The sequence below is a fragment of the Melospiza melodia genome, chromosome 2 (genome assembly GCF_035770615.1).
Source record: "Melospiza melodia melodia isolate bMelMel2 chromosome 2, bMelMel2.pri, whole genome shotgun sequence".
NCBI classification, from domain to species: domain Eukaryota; kingdom Metazoa; phylum Chordata; class Aves; order Passeriformes; family Passerellidae; genus Melospiza; species Melospiza melodia.
The window spans coordinates 135,133,235-135,148,599 of NC_086195.1; the positions used below are offsets into that span (position 1 = coordinate 135,133,235).

Sequence of the window (15,365 nt, forward strand, 5' to 3'; positions counted from 1 at the left end):
AAAAATAGGTTATATAAATTCAAATATCAATATGCATAACTTTAATACAGCTAAACAAATTAATCTTTTCATATCATATAGAAAACATTCTGCTCTTCATGTCTTAAGCTTGTCTATACCACAATGTTCATAGCTTCTGTAGGATTTTGTTAATGGTAAAATTGGTGCAGATGTGCACATAGAATTGTGTAAGACTCTTGAGATTGCTCTAACGCTTTATAAGATCGATACTGGGCTTTGCACCAAGTGTAACAGAGTCTAGTGAAGATGTGAAATGTACAGATACCACAATGGTGCAAGCAACTGTGGTGAACCTCAGTAATTTGCTTCAATGTTCCTTTTCAGAACTTGCTCCAGGGCATTCGTTTGCTTTCATTTAAATGCAGATGGTGGTTTACTTATCTGTATTTTAACATTTGCCTTCCTACAAATGGAGCAGTTTTTTAAAAAAAAGAGATGCTCTGTAGGTCTCTCTGAATAGAGTGGTTGTGTTTTATGAAAAGTCTTATAGTACTGAATTAAATCCTATATCTATTTAGATACTGTGGGTATGAAGTACATAGTGTTTACCAAAAATCAGCTGGGGGTCGAATTTCTACCTCTGGCTGAACAACCTGTGAATAAGAACACTAGAGGATCACAGAGGGTATATTTATCTCTTTTTCTTGGCTAACTGTATTTTGCATTTCCAAAAATTGTCCAAAGGAATGGGATACAACGTTCTCCAGTACTAGCAAACCCTATCCTCGACCTCCTTTTTAATTTCTCTCAATCATCAGAAGTGGTCACCACCCAGCTGAGTCAAAAATGAGTGGGAAAAAAAGAAGATGTACTAGACAGCATGTGGATAAATAAATAAAATAAAAAGGTAGATAAAATAAAAACATAATATACTGCTATATATATACCACTGAAGATTATAATCTAAATTTGGTCAGCAGTCTAATTGTACGTAGGTATTCAGACAAAAATGTTGCAAATGGAGTAAAGAAGCCCATCTCCAAGTGTTCTCAATTTCTCTGCCCTATTGTTTTGTAACACAAAGAACCCTGTCATATACTCTTGCACCATTCATTCCTTCATTCACAGGAAAACCAGAATCCCATATTCCTTCTTTCCTTCCAATAAAGAATACTTTGTGTCACATACCTCCTTCAAAAGATGACTGAAAGAAAACTGCAATTCTCTTGCTGTGCTATATTGTGTTTCACCCACTAGCTTTCAAGATCCTTTACAAAGAAGATGAAAATAATTTTCCCTCCCATTCAAATAAGGAACTTGGGAGAAAAAGTGACCTATTCAGGTATGGTCTGTCAGTCAGCTGATGGAGTTGGAAAGCAGTTCTCCTCAGCCCAGAACCAGAGTCCTACCCATTCAGTGATGCAGATCAATGCAGACAATAGTTTAGTTTGCCAGAAACTCAAAAACACATGGCAAACTAACAGCTGCACCTTATACCCAGAGCGAAACTTTCTGAAAATCTGGGATTGTTTGGGGGTTCAACCAAATTTCAGCATAAGTCATCTCTCCATTATTTAAAAGTTCTCCCTGTTAGGTGAAATAGATTATCAGAGTAGTAAAACATGGAATGTCTCTAGCTGATTCACAGATTTATTTTTACGTTAATGGAGAAAACAGTAAAACATAGATGTTGTCTAGTAAGACTGACATCACCTAGCATGCACATGCCTCAGAAGCAAAGAACAGGTATCCAACATCTCCAAGCTCTAGACTTGTTTACCACATTTTTGAAACAATAATTAAAATACTTTTCTGTCATGTGAAATAATTTCTGGAAGAAGCTGCCAGGAAGGAGGACAGAGAGGCTGTTTCACCTGGCTCCCTTCTCTCCTCCAGAAGATGGCTGGCTGAGGGTTCCCCGTTGCCTCACACTGGAACGTCACCGTCCTCCCCAGCGCAGCCACCTGGTCTCGGGGCTTTACAACAAACTGTGGGGGCTCTGGAAGGAAAACACCAGCAATAAATCAATCACGCTGCCACCAGCTGATTTGAAAGAGCAATTTGCCTCCTGAGTTACCAGAACAGTTAAGTTTTTTTAATAAGGAGAGGCAGCACAAAGACATATTGGTCTCTAACAGCCACAGCTTCAGCATCACTCAGATAATCTTTTCTGTCTGGAACTCCCAATTAAAACTCTGACTGTGCAACACATGCTTTTAGTGCTGACCCAGGGTACAAGGAAATGAGTCCCACCAGCTTGATGAGACAACTTGCAGAGCAACAGTCACCAATACAAACAAATCTGCAGCAGTTTGGTTTTTAAAGGAGGAATGGGGTTGCAAGCCAGAATGGAGAAATCTTTGAGGGACAACTGGCCCAGGGGGTCACACTTTGTTAAGGGCTGCAAGACACACTGCTGAGTAACCAAGAATTCAGGCTTACACACACAAAACTCATCATCTCTGATTTAGGAAAGCTGAGGAGAGAAAAAGCCCTTAAGTGCTTATATAAGAGACTATTGATGTAGTCATGATCTCAAAAAAACTTGAAGTCAAAAGCCCAAGAAATACTATTCAAATTATAACCACTTAAAATCTCCAGTTCGAACACACTGAGAAGGAATGATTTTAAAGGAACAGCAGAGCTAAATGTCTTCCTCATTTACATATGCAAGAGCATGTTCAAACAAAATATATATGCAAATGAAGGCAAATTTGAAACATCTGCTCAGCCTAACATCATAAATACTGCCAGCATTGTTTGATTTATACTGACTTCAACAACCCCTTCATCCAGTAGTAAGTAGAATGTCAAAAAATCATGTCAGTCACATAAAAAAAATCAGCATAGATGGCATTGGTGATGCTAGCACAGAAAAAAATCTAGCATGTTCTATAGGCTGTTAACTCTTGCTTCTGAAAAAATGTGCATTAGATTAAAGCCCATTTATTTCTTAATTTCCATTTTTTTCTGATCATCTGCCTAAAACTAATTATGCTCTTCCCCTTCTTTGGATTGAGAATAAAGGGGATGTTTTGTATCTGATTTTAAGAAATCCAATTATTTTGATATTCATTTCCTTTTCTTCCCTTGCAAGCATTGATGTTTTCACAAGATTTTCCTTGTAAAACAGTGCAAAATATGCAATTCAAAGATGTGTTTGGCAAACATGAAGTGGTAGTAGCTTTATCTAGAATAAATTCAATAATCCTTAAGTACTTTTTTTATAAAAAAAATGCTTTCAGTGTTCCTATGGGCTAATTCTTGCACTTATCTGTTCCCCCTGGCTTGTGTCTACTCCCTGGTGAGCTCATATCAGAATATATTCTTCCTACGCCCCTCCTGCTTTGAGAGGAATTTTTGAAGCATAACACTACTGTCTATATTTGGATGCAAATGCTACCTTTCCTAGCATTTCCTTAGATAACAAACTATGCAAAGCAAGGCTAAGATTGACCCACTGTAATTAGCTGACTTCAAAACATTTAGCTCTGAGACATCCAACCAGCACCTTGGAAGAAGGTGTGGGAAGACTTTGACATGACAGCAAGTTTAATTTGGGAAGGAGGGAGAACTGGCTGGGGGTTGTGAGGCATGGAGAGGGGAAAATGGAGATGAGGGTGAAGCACCTTTGCTATGCTGCTAGATTCTAGTAACGAGAATAAATTTAGCATAGAGTTAAATGTAGGGCTTGGCAGGTTCTGTCCCAGCCTCTGACACAATGCCACGCAATGTGGAACTGAGGGTTTCTAAACTCTGTGCTAGTGCAGAGGATTTATGAGGTTTGAGGTTTTGCTGGACTCAAGGACAGGTACAACTATAAAGAAAATAAAATGGTTCTGACCACTGGAGAATGGTTCTGACCACTAGAATCACCACTGTGATTATAGTACCTCAAGATGATCATTCAGGAAATACTCAGCACAAAAAGGAAGGGGAATTTAGTCTTATAGGCAGCCATGGTAGAATTTATAAAGTATAAACAGGTATATATTTCTCCAAGTATTATTCTAAATATATATTTTGTATGGATACTAGTCTAAAAGTATTGCATATTGCCCATATATGTATTATTCTAAATCTATTGCAATTAAGGTAAATAATAAAAATCTTATTAGCTTCAATGTTAGAAGAATTAAACAGGTTTAAGTAAAACGATTATTAAATTCCATTCTGTGTTAACTGCATTGAAAGCTTTTTCACTTTTTTTTTTTTAGTATCATTTAGTTTTATTTCACACCTTGGGTCACATACATGTGGTATATGATGATGAGATTGTAAAAGACGCCACAATAATAAATCCCCATTAGAAAATCAAAACTTCTCCCCTAAAAACCTTTTAACCAAACACAATTTTTTAGCAATTTCTTTTAAAGTTCAAGCCATGCAGTCACTGAAGAAAGGAGACATTAGGATTTGACTCGTCACATCATATAAAAACAGACAGAAAATTTGCAACCCATTACCTTTCTCTTTGCCATTAAGTTACCCATACTTCATGCAGAATTTATTCTGTTCCATGTGTCTTGCCAATAACAAGTGAAAGATGGGAGCTGAGTGGTTGGAGGACATGGAAGGGGATGGATGGGAAGGGGAGGAGAAGTTCCCGTCACAGTGACACGATGACTAGAAGATGGCCAATAAAATTTCAACTTACCAGACACAACTAAAAACAAAAACAAAACAAAAAGAAAACATGGAATAAATAAAATTGAAACAGACATGAAAACAAAGCAAAGAATGAAGCAAAATTAAAAAAAAATTTAGAAAATGGATCCTTGGTAAGGACCTTAGAAAGCAAACACATATTCTGATATATGAAAAACAGTTTTATAATGCTGAACGACATTTTTATATTTTGATTTTTAAACAGCAGTCTCTATCACATACTGAAAAGTAGGTGGTAGAGGAAAATGGGTAACAGACTGAAATACTGGCCAGGCAGTCTGGCTTCTACTCCAAGCCTTTCTGATGAACTGATGTGTACCTTGAGTAATTTTTTTTCCCCACATTATTATTATTCATTTGCATCAAGATTTTTCCATGGCAAAATTAACTTAAAATCTCCAGTAAATATCAATCTGCAACATTGCTGAAATGGAACACTAATATTTACAGCCTTTACATTTACAAATAGAATATATTTTTTGAAACTAATATCTGTTAAAAAAGAAAGTTTTTTTAAAAATGAATAATATGTTAAGGCATTTAGGCCACACACAAATCTCTTTAGTATAGGATTGCTGAGTCAAGGTCATAAGGCTCACGAATAAACTGCAAATGCAAAGTATACCACAATTAAAACAAGTTTGAAAAGATTCTTAACCCTGTTCTTTGTCCTCCAAACCAGAATTTCATTAAAATATTCAAACAAAAACACTTATTACAAAACTTAGATTTTTCAATGGAAATGATCAGGGGTACATTATCAAAGATTAAATTATCCTTCAACCATAGTTCAAAATTCTCATAAACTTTGAAATGGCTCAGATCCTAGCAAGGTAACTTTGCTTATAAAGGAAAGGCATGTTAGAAAGTATTCCAACCTCATATCAGTGATGGAAGGAACAGATTGAAAATTAAAAAAAAAAAAAGCTTAAGTAATGCATTTTGAAAATATAGACAGATACTGACCAAAAAAGAGAAAAAAGTTAATTTTAAAAAAAGGTTAATTGGTAATAATTACAGTAAAGGTCCAAAAATATACAATTTTTTGAATGCATGCTACACTTTGGTCTTATCACTTTATTCTGAGAGTAAACCAGCTCTTGTTCAGCATGGGCACACTTTGATATTGAGTAGCTAAGCACCCCCAATTCACCATCCTCTGATAAACACATGCAGGAAACCAATAATATCCACTTTGCCAACATTCATTAGGCATGAGGAATCCTGGCCTCCTGTTCTAATAAATACAGAGGACTCCAGGTGTATTACAAAAAAAAAAGCAGAAAGAGAATCAGATAGAATATCGGAATGTGGAACATGTTGAAGATAAGAACCTGCAACTGCATATGCCAAACCCAGATCAACCAGATTTCAGTTTTATAAGAGACTTTTTTTTTAAGGAAATAATCTCAAAGAGAGGAAGTTTAAAATATAATTTTAGAAAGATTTGAGTTTTAAAGAACTATTCTGGATGTGAACTAGCCTTCTTTAAATGGTATTTCTCAAAAAGAAAATCAGCGTGCATTACTCTGCTCAGATTATCTGTAAGTCTACAATTCTTAACAGGAGTGGCCAAGAAATGCTACACACAAATTCCTGAGAGAAATCTGCTCTTCCACAGGATTCAGCTCCCAGCTACTCTTGTTCATGTGTAAGTCTGTATTTCCCAGTAACCATTGCTTTTTAACTGAAAAGCTCTTTACTAAACTTGCAATCTGACGTGCTCTGGAATTAGAAATTACTCTCCACAAAACACCACTCATTGTAGATTAAAGCAGCCTGATAAGAGACTTAATTGAATGAAATTCTTGCATAGAGAAAGCAAATTTAAATTATTTTTTTCATTTGTTGAGTAGTGCCAAGAAGAGGAAAGTTCAGCCTTCTCAGTAGCAATGCAGAGCTGCTTAAGTCCTCTACTGTAAAATGCCTAACAGGGTGCTCAATTATATTTCCACAAATTAAATTAACTTCTAAGTACTGAATTTCCCCTTTTCTTTTTATTAGACATTTCTTACTGTAGGTCAAAAATAACCCTGTCAAGCAAATATATTTTTTGCCCACCTGTGAAAACAGAGGGGACACTGATATATGAAAATAAATCCCTGTAGAAACAGGGCATCACATTGATTGCAAATCTGTGGAAAGGGCAAAGGGTGAAGTTTCATAGAAAAAATTTGAACAATTCTGTCAGAAGGATATCATGTGGTTTAAAAGAACAACAATAATAGCAACATCTACAACAAAGACCACATTCTTAGTTTGATTTGCAGTCTATTGATATTTGAGGTTACTAAAACTGAGAAGCAAATAGTTTTTCCTCTATTATGGCACATTTTATTTGACACCACTTTCAATTATAAAGCAAATTAATTTTCCCTGTGTTAATCATGGCTTTTCACATGGCATTTAGGTGGAATAACCTGTTTGTAAAGGCAGGAAGTTAGCATGTAAAACCACAATTACCAAAGGAATAATATTTTTGCCTTTCATATAATTTCCTTGACATGCAAGGCTTTTCATTGAAGATGTGTCCAGTTGCTGAACAAAAACCGAAAGAAAAGTGGTTTCCAGTCTAGTGATGTGATCTTTTAATGCCTTATTCTTTCCAGCAATCCTATCAAGCTCGCTGGGACTATTGGTATCATTAAATCCACTCACAGGGGCAGGAATTTGCAGTTTTAGGACTTAAACTACAGCCCAGTACAGTTGCCAGATGTTAATGGAGCAACTATTACATTTGACAGATGCAGTTTTGTAGGTTCACATGATAATCAGGTTGGAAGCAGCCTCAGAGGTCTCCACTCCAACCTCCTGCTCAAGAGGGTCACCTACAGGGTCAGCCAGGGCTTGATCCAGTCAGGGCCTGAAAAATTGCAAAGCATAACAATCACAGACTCTGGCAGCCCACTCTGCTGCTTGGCAGGGGAGAAATGCCTTCTCCCCTCAATCCAGCCTCAATCTGCCTTGTTTCAACTTAAATCCATCCCATCCTGTGCTCCCTCCATGCACTGCTGGGATGAGCCTGGGTCTGGCTCACCCTGGGGTCTCACATGAGACCTCAACATGCCGTGTACAATGCTTACATCTCAAAAAAACACATTTTGTGACTCATTTTGTAGCTCTCCTCACAGAGGAGAAGGCAAATGTTGTTTTAGTGTTTCTCTAGAACCCACTGGTTTCCTCATATTAAAATACAATATTACAGTGTCACATCCGTTTTTTAGTCTGCCATTAAGCAAGTTAAAAGCTTCAAGTACACCACTCTTGATAGCTTGGTAGCAATTATCTATCTCAAAAGGAGTAAAATTATAGACATTTTAATTTACGTACACTAATAAGATGCTTTTGAGATCTTGAGAACCAAGGTGATACTTAACTACTAAGGAGTATTTTGTTCAGCATGTTTAATACTCATTAATTACTGTTCTCACTATACTATTTACAAATATCTTCCAGGTGCTTGGAAGATATCCTGTTATTTAACTGCCACAAGTTGAACAATTTTGATTGAAGCTCAATGTGTTTCACTTTTGATTATTTTAAAAAAATCTTCATGTCTTCAAGGACTGCTGGACACTAACAGAAGTTATAATAGAAGAAGCAAGAAAGTACAACTCTAGATCAGAGAAATTAAGCAATCCAAATTTCCAAGCCAACAATCACACATAACAATGAACATATATCGAAACTTATCCAATCAACTAATATCCAATCTTCAGCTTCTGTATAAATAACTGACCATTATGACTAATCTAGAAAATGGCAGTCACAATGAAATTCAGATTCCTTTCAAGTAATTGTGATACATTAATCCCAGTTCAAGTGAAATATGGCATGTGCCTGTATGAATGAAGTGGTGGGAGATGGCACAGGAGTATGAGCAGAAGTGCTGGAGTAGACAGTGGAGTGAGAAGCTGGAATTTCCATTGGGATTGGCAGGGTCCAGAGTAGACAGTGAGAAGGGAGAAACTGCAGAGCTAACAACAGAGATAGCACAGAGATTGCTGTGTTACCTGTCAGGGAGTTGAAACTCAGCTGTTTGTCATCTTCATGTGAAATAAATGGGTGAGAAACCCACAGTTTATGACCTCTCTCTGAAATGTGTGGGTACAGAAAAGTTGGGTACTACAGTCACATGTAGAGGAAATGTAAGAGTCTGATGATGTTTAGCAAACTGGTCAAACTCTGACTTTTCACACTTTAAAAAACATAAACAAGAAATCCTGAATAATTCCAAACAAAAACTCTGCAAAAAGCTGCCAACATCTTCTATTCAAAAATGTGTTTAATTTCTAATCCTGCTAAACTCTGAAAAATAAAGAAACACTTTCAATGCTCAAATATCTGAATGAGGACCATTGAATACTCCCTGCATCATGACCACCAGATATTTATGTTGGTGTTTTGCAAAAACTATTATTAAGGGAGATAGTTTAAGACAATGTGCCATGTTCCACTTCCTATCTGGTGATTTGTAGGCTATTTGTTCTTATCAAAGCAATCTGAAACTCTCAATATCCTTGATATGCACATCTCTCTACAGTCATTTGTGGGAAGTATCACTTTCTACAGAGAAATAAACAATAGCCTGAATCTCTTGTCCTGAAAAAGACATAAATGCTGCCCATTCAGCTGCCTCCTGGCTTCAGCCTGTGAAAAATACAGGAACACAACACCAGGTACAGTACAAAAGAACTGGGATATATCACTTTTCATCCTCCCTGGACTCTCTATTTTCAGCTGTCACTCCTTGAGGTATAAATACATATCCACACAATTCACAGTTTTCCCCAGATGTCCTGCTGAAGTTCCCATTCTTGTGGGACCAGCCTGGGCCACCCTTGCTCGCTGTGAATGCTTTCACAGTGCCTGGTCCCAGAGCAGCAAGTTTGACACAGAGCAGCACAAATGTCTGAGTGAAGTCGCGCAGTCTGGCGCCAAGCGCGCCGCAGCCACGGGGCTGAGGTAAAATGTTTACGTGAGATTTTTGATGTCTCCAATCAAAAGTGATGACTTACAACTCCAAACCCCCAGCAAGGGAGTGATGGTGGTTTATTGTATTTATGATGAGTGGAAAAATTCTGTTTTAAATTGCTGCTGATTTGTCAGAGAAGCACTTCTTAAGTTTAAAGGAACAAGTGACTACAGTAATTTCAAATTTACCAAACCCGAAAAGATAAAAATTTGATTGGAAACAAAAAAAAAAAGAGATTAATTATTTCCTATAATTGTAATGTGAAGAATGAAATTAAAACAGAAACAAGTGACTTACTAGAGTTGGAAAAATAGTTCTGATCTTAAGAACACCTTTAGAATTAGTGAAACCCATAAGAATGCTTCAGTTTCACAGAGAAAAGTGAACATGGGGAAAATCTCAGTATCAATTAGGTGTTGCTTTCCTCAAAATACTTTCAAAGAGTTTTGTAGTTTTTTTAAAATTTATATTTATTTATTTTTATTTACAATTAATTCACATTTCCTCTTCTGCCTGAACACTGAAAACCAGTCAGGTTGCCCTGGTTTTGGCTGGGATAAAGTTAATTTTTCTTCTTAGTAGCTGGTGCAGTGCTGAGTTTTGGATTCAGTATGAGAATAATGTTGATAACACACTGATGTTTTGGTTGTTGCTGAGCAGTGCTTATCCCATGTCAAGGGCTTCTCATGCTCTGCCAAGTGAGGAGGGACACAAGAAGCTGTCAGGGATCATAGCTAGGACAGCTGACCTGAACTGGCCAAAGGCATGTTGTATGTCATAAAATATATTGCTCAGAATTTAAACTAGTGATAACTAGGAGATGCTGATCACTCTTCAGGGGAAAGCTGGCTGTCCTTCAGCAGGTGGTGAGCAATTGTACTGTGCATCACTTGTTTCTCTTGGATTTTATTTTTTTTCTCTCTCTTCATTACTATTACTGGTTTTGTTACAATTAGTATTATTAGCATATTTTACTCTGTTTCAATTATTAAAGTGTTTTTGTTTCAATCTACAGATTTCTGGGTTTCGCTTGTTTGTTTGCTTGATTTTTTTTTCAGATTGCTCTCCCCATCCCACTTGGAGAGGCATTGAGGGGCTGTGGTCAGCTGGGGTTAAACCACAGCCCGAGCTGGGCAGTAACAGAGAAACAGGCTGGCTGGAGTTTATGCCCTGCACAGAAAGTGCCACTGTCAGGGTACTGAGGGGCTGCCACCTGCACTTGTCACTGGGCACTTCCTCCAGAAGCCTCAAGACAGCTGCAGTCTGGAAAATTGTGGTCACATCATCCTGACACTGCCTCTGACCGTGCAGAGTAGAATATATGCTCTCATTCTCAGCACATGGCACACGCCTGGCAGGCTGGATTTAGCCTGTGCCTCTGGGCTGGAAACATAAAGAAAGGAAAAGTTCTGGCGCCTCTGTGCACTCAGGAGGGCTCCAGGGAAAGTGGTCTGAGCAGGAAAAAAGGCACGTGTCACTCTTTGGTGCTGACAGGACAGACAGAGCCTTGGAAATATCAGTGCTTCTGGAGCTGCTGCACATACCAGGCACAGAGACAGGCCAGGGTAAGGCCTTGGAACCCCCTAAACACAGATGTCATAACACAGGCAGCCTGGCAGCTCAGTATCACCAACTCCAGAATCAATTCTAGAGGTGAGCTTCAAGCACCATGGATTCTAAATCAATGATTCTCCTTCCTGCAGCAAGCAGGGGTGTGCCTTCTCCCAGCTTGGCAGTGGGAGCAGCAAGCAATTTGTTTTGAGAGCTTGTTGTTTCCCCTATTGTCACTAAAATGTGTCAAAGCTTCTTTCTCTCTCTGGTGGTTTAAACTCCACCCTCTGCTGATAAACACCACAAGGTCTGTGCACTAACCAAACCTCCTGCTTGGGGGCTATTCTCATTTCAAGAGTAATCAAATGGCACTAACTCCTTATGGATTTCTGGTCATTCTGAGTTTAAGTTCAGAGGTGTTTCCTTCCTCAACTCTTATTCAAAAGGCTGAACAGTAAAATCTGGCTCTGTTTCAGCTGTCTATCAGTTGTGTAACTATATAAAGTTTCATTTTAACAAGGTAATGAATTTTCCCTCTAAAAAAATCAAGATGAAAAGGGCTACACAAGAGTGCATGTTTGTCTGTACGTGTGAGGAATCCACTACAAAAATTTGTGGGTGAAATGTACTCATATGAGACCTTTTGCTTTGCAACTGATACCAGGAAAAAATTGTCATAGATCAGAATCTGTCCTCCTGCAGGATTCAATGAAGATTTCTATGGTAAAAAACCAAAAATGTGGGAAAAGGCTTTACAGTGCAGCTTTAAAGGTAGCACTTCTCAGGTTAATACATGTAGTACACAGTTTAAAATGTGTATAAATCCTGTAGTCATTGCTTTGAGGTGACAAAGAGAAATCTGAAATATGGAGGGCAGAAGACAGAGAGGGAGAGAAGGGGATTTAAGATTTTCCAGAAGTTCCTCTCCCAGTCTAACTTCCCCCTTTCTTGCTCTGGATCCTCCTAATCCACACTATAAACCAAACATAATTTAGAGAGCACTCTTATGGCGAGTCTAAGTCCATCTATTTAAAAACTAGAGTAATGTGGCACACTGTGAAGTCCTGTTTCCTAGGCTTCTCTTTTCAGAGAAGAGAAGTTGTCTTCCCCCATGTTTTAAATGAACTGAGGTAATTTTAGGCACTGCTGCAATCTAAGTAGTCGTGGCTACAAATATTTATACTAAAGCCTTTTAAAAGAGTGAAAAAGGATGAATTTAAAATAAACTGTGCAGAAGTACAAAAAGATTATGATAGATAGATACTATTTGAAGAATTCTTAGGAGCTTCCTACTGCATTTTTCGACTTACAGTTGAAGATAGTAGAACTGAAAAGGAAACTGAGTGGGATTTTTTCCCCAGCTGTTTATGATAGCACAGAGTGCTTCTTGGAAAGGAGAGCTTGAAATCCATAGCAACCTTGTTGTAACAAGTTAAAGCTATTTGTGAGAAGTGGCCAAGGCCCATGATCCACGGATACCAACACACACTAAAAATGGAAGGACAATAAATCTCTGCAGTGCACTAACTTGTGATCATTAAAAAATGTTGGTTTGGGCATGCAGTACTCAGTGAGGAATACTCTCAAGTGAAATGTATTATTTCAAAAGAAACCTGGATTTCTTCTCCTGGGGATGCCATACCCCCCACATAGATACAACCAAGTCTACACTAACATCCCAACTTATGTTTCAATACTGTTAACAAGAAGCTAACTGTGCCATATTAACAAAATTTAATTATAGGCAGCAAAAATTACAATGTGTAAGCATTCTATGCAAGCCAGGCTATCCACCACGCACCAAGAATTTTTACTGTCATCGAGGCAGAAATGGGAACAAGATGCTATAGGAAATAAGGATGATCTGCAAAAATAAAATAAAACTAAAAAAAATCAGAGACACTTAGCCTGGTTTTCATACAGTTCTCTGTCAAAAAATGACAATGCTATCAAAAGTTGCTGGTAGTCTGAAAGGGCCATCAGACCTTGCTGGTGGACAACTGGACAAAACCAGAACCCTCGGGTGACTCCCTGCTCTGTACTGAGAGTGTGTGACCTTAACTGTGGCAAAAGAGAGAGCAGCTCTCTAATAGGAGGAGGTGCAAGTCCTAAGTGGGCTCTCATGGGCCATAGAAAGACAAAAAGAGAACGGAATCCCTGCCAGTCCTGTGTTTAGAGAGCAGCGAGCATTTATGAGAACAAAACAAGCAACCTCATCCATCCAGACATGGACTTTGTTTCTGTTTCTCTCTCCTATCATCCTATTTTATACTTAAAAGGATAAAGAAAAAGTCATCTCAAACTTTGGGAATTAGTGTGTGGTCATAGGACAAAAGAAGCATGCAAATACCTCCTGCAGAAAATAATAATTTCTATATAACAGTTCAGCCTGAACAAGGAATTTTTTTTCTTATACTGGAAGATTCTGATCCTGAGTCTACAAGGCAATCAAGTCCACATACAAAGACAGAAAAAAAATCATTACTACTAGTTCTTGAGTGTTATTCAGTACCTAGCAACAAAGTATTTTAGTATTCAAACAAAACACAATTCATAGTGACAAATGGTACTCAAAACAGCTTAATAAAATTATGTTTGAATGCACTGTTATTCAGCACTTTTAAATTCTGTGAGACCAATTCAGAAATTACTGATGCAAGTAAACTAACAAAAGTAAGGGGCTGTACTGCATCACTGCATTACTCACAGGCTATGAACTAGGCAAAAATAAAGTGTGTATTACCTTTTTATAGATGTTCAGCATAATTTAATAAAGCTGGTGTTTATTTCAGAATGAATGTATAGCAGAAATACTGTTTGCTGAACAACCAATTAAAATTATTGTTCCCTGCACTCTGATTTTATTCATTAACCCAAAAATCTTCAAATTAGACAACTTGTGGTAAAATTCTACTTTGTCTATTCCAAAGAAAGAATTATTGAAATGTTATCTTTAGAACAGCAGTCACACTAAGTCTGCAGCAGTGAAACTTGATACAAAAACAATTGCTTTTTCCACAGCCATGGGATTTAGGAAATTTCAGGCACTAGAAAAGAGCCTTCAGATTTTCTTTGCTATTTTTTTTTTTGAGTGCTGAAGTACACTACACAAACCTACCTACTTCAATTCTTGCACTGAGTGATTAAAATGCACAATTTTTGAGAACTATACAGTAAATAAACCCCTTTCAGCAGTAAAAAGCCTCTAGCTTCAACTTATTTCTGTAATAACATTTCTCCAAATTATTTGGATGCCTGTTTACATGCTTAAAAACATCTGTCTCAAAACCTTGTTTCCAAGTACCCAACTGGAGGAAGGAATCTCAAAAGTTTTTATGTGTTATTCGCCTGTAAAATACTGTTGTCACTGTTGCGAGACTCTATGTAAAAAATCAAACCAAACCAGACCAGACCAGACCAAACCAAGCCAAAATCCATTTAGCACTTAAAAACCATGGAAGCAGTTATTCATTAAAATACTTAGAGATTGCTTCTTTTATCCACATTTTAGAAATGCTTCAGGAATCTTAGTGTTCATCAGTTGCCTCAGTAAGACAAGAACCTTCAGGGCTCTAATCTCCTCTTCAGACATTTTTCTCATTTCCTGCTGATTAACTTTTAAGATTCCTATTCTTTCACCAGAAATTGGTGGCAGTCAAACTCCTCAGATCCTTGATAGAAATCTGACATGCTATCAGAGTTTACTGCAGTCATTAAGGGGGAAATGGGCTCTTTAAGCTATGGAAATCACAGGAGATGGTCTCCTTCATTCATCCTGCCAAAAGTTTACTAATTAAAAAAATCCTGAAGTTCATTGGACAATCATTATTCTTCCTTCCCTTTTCAAGGGACTGGAGGCAGAATATTGCATCAAAACAGTTCTTTCAAAGGAAGAAATACTGATTTAAAGAGAGAACATGAAGACAAGTTCAGACCTAAATCCAATCCTAGTTTTAAAATTCCAGTGGTTAAATTCAGCCCTGAGACTGTGAAGGGTTCACTACAATGCATATTAATTGCTGTACAGCAATTGCTCAACAGCATTGCTGTAACCCCATAAAATTCTGAATTTTGTCATTGTTTTTTTAATGCTTAATGCATTTACACTTACAGCCAACTTATAATGTGTACCAGCAGCCTGACACAGTGGAAACATTTATATGGTATCAGACAGATGAAAGAGCAAATGCTATTCCTTTATATTCCGGGT

General features: G+C 37.5%; 1 protein-coding gene across 5 annotated transcripts in view; it reads right to left on the reverse strand.

Annotated features, from left to right (window-relative positions):
* ROBO1 (roundabout guidance receptor 1) overlaps window positions 1–15,365 on the reverse strand; it is a 684,128-nt gene that overhangs the window by 63,628 nt on the left and 605,135 nt on the right. For all 5 annotated transcript variants that reach the window (XM_063150061.1, XM_063150060.1, XM_063150063.1 and 2 more), the window contains one exon: window positions 1,836–1,960. In XM_063150061.1, the coding sequence (XP_063006131.1) occupies window positions 1,836–1,960 (125 nt within the window). The remainder of the gene's footprint in view (window positions 1–1,835; window positions 1,961–15,365) is intronic.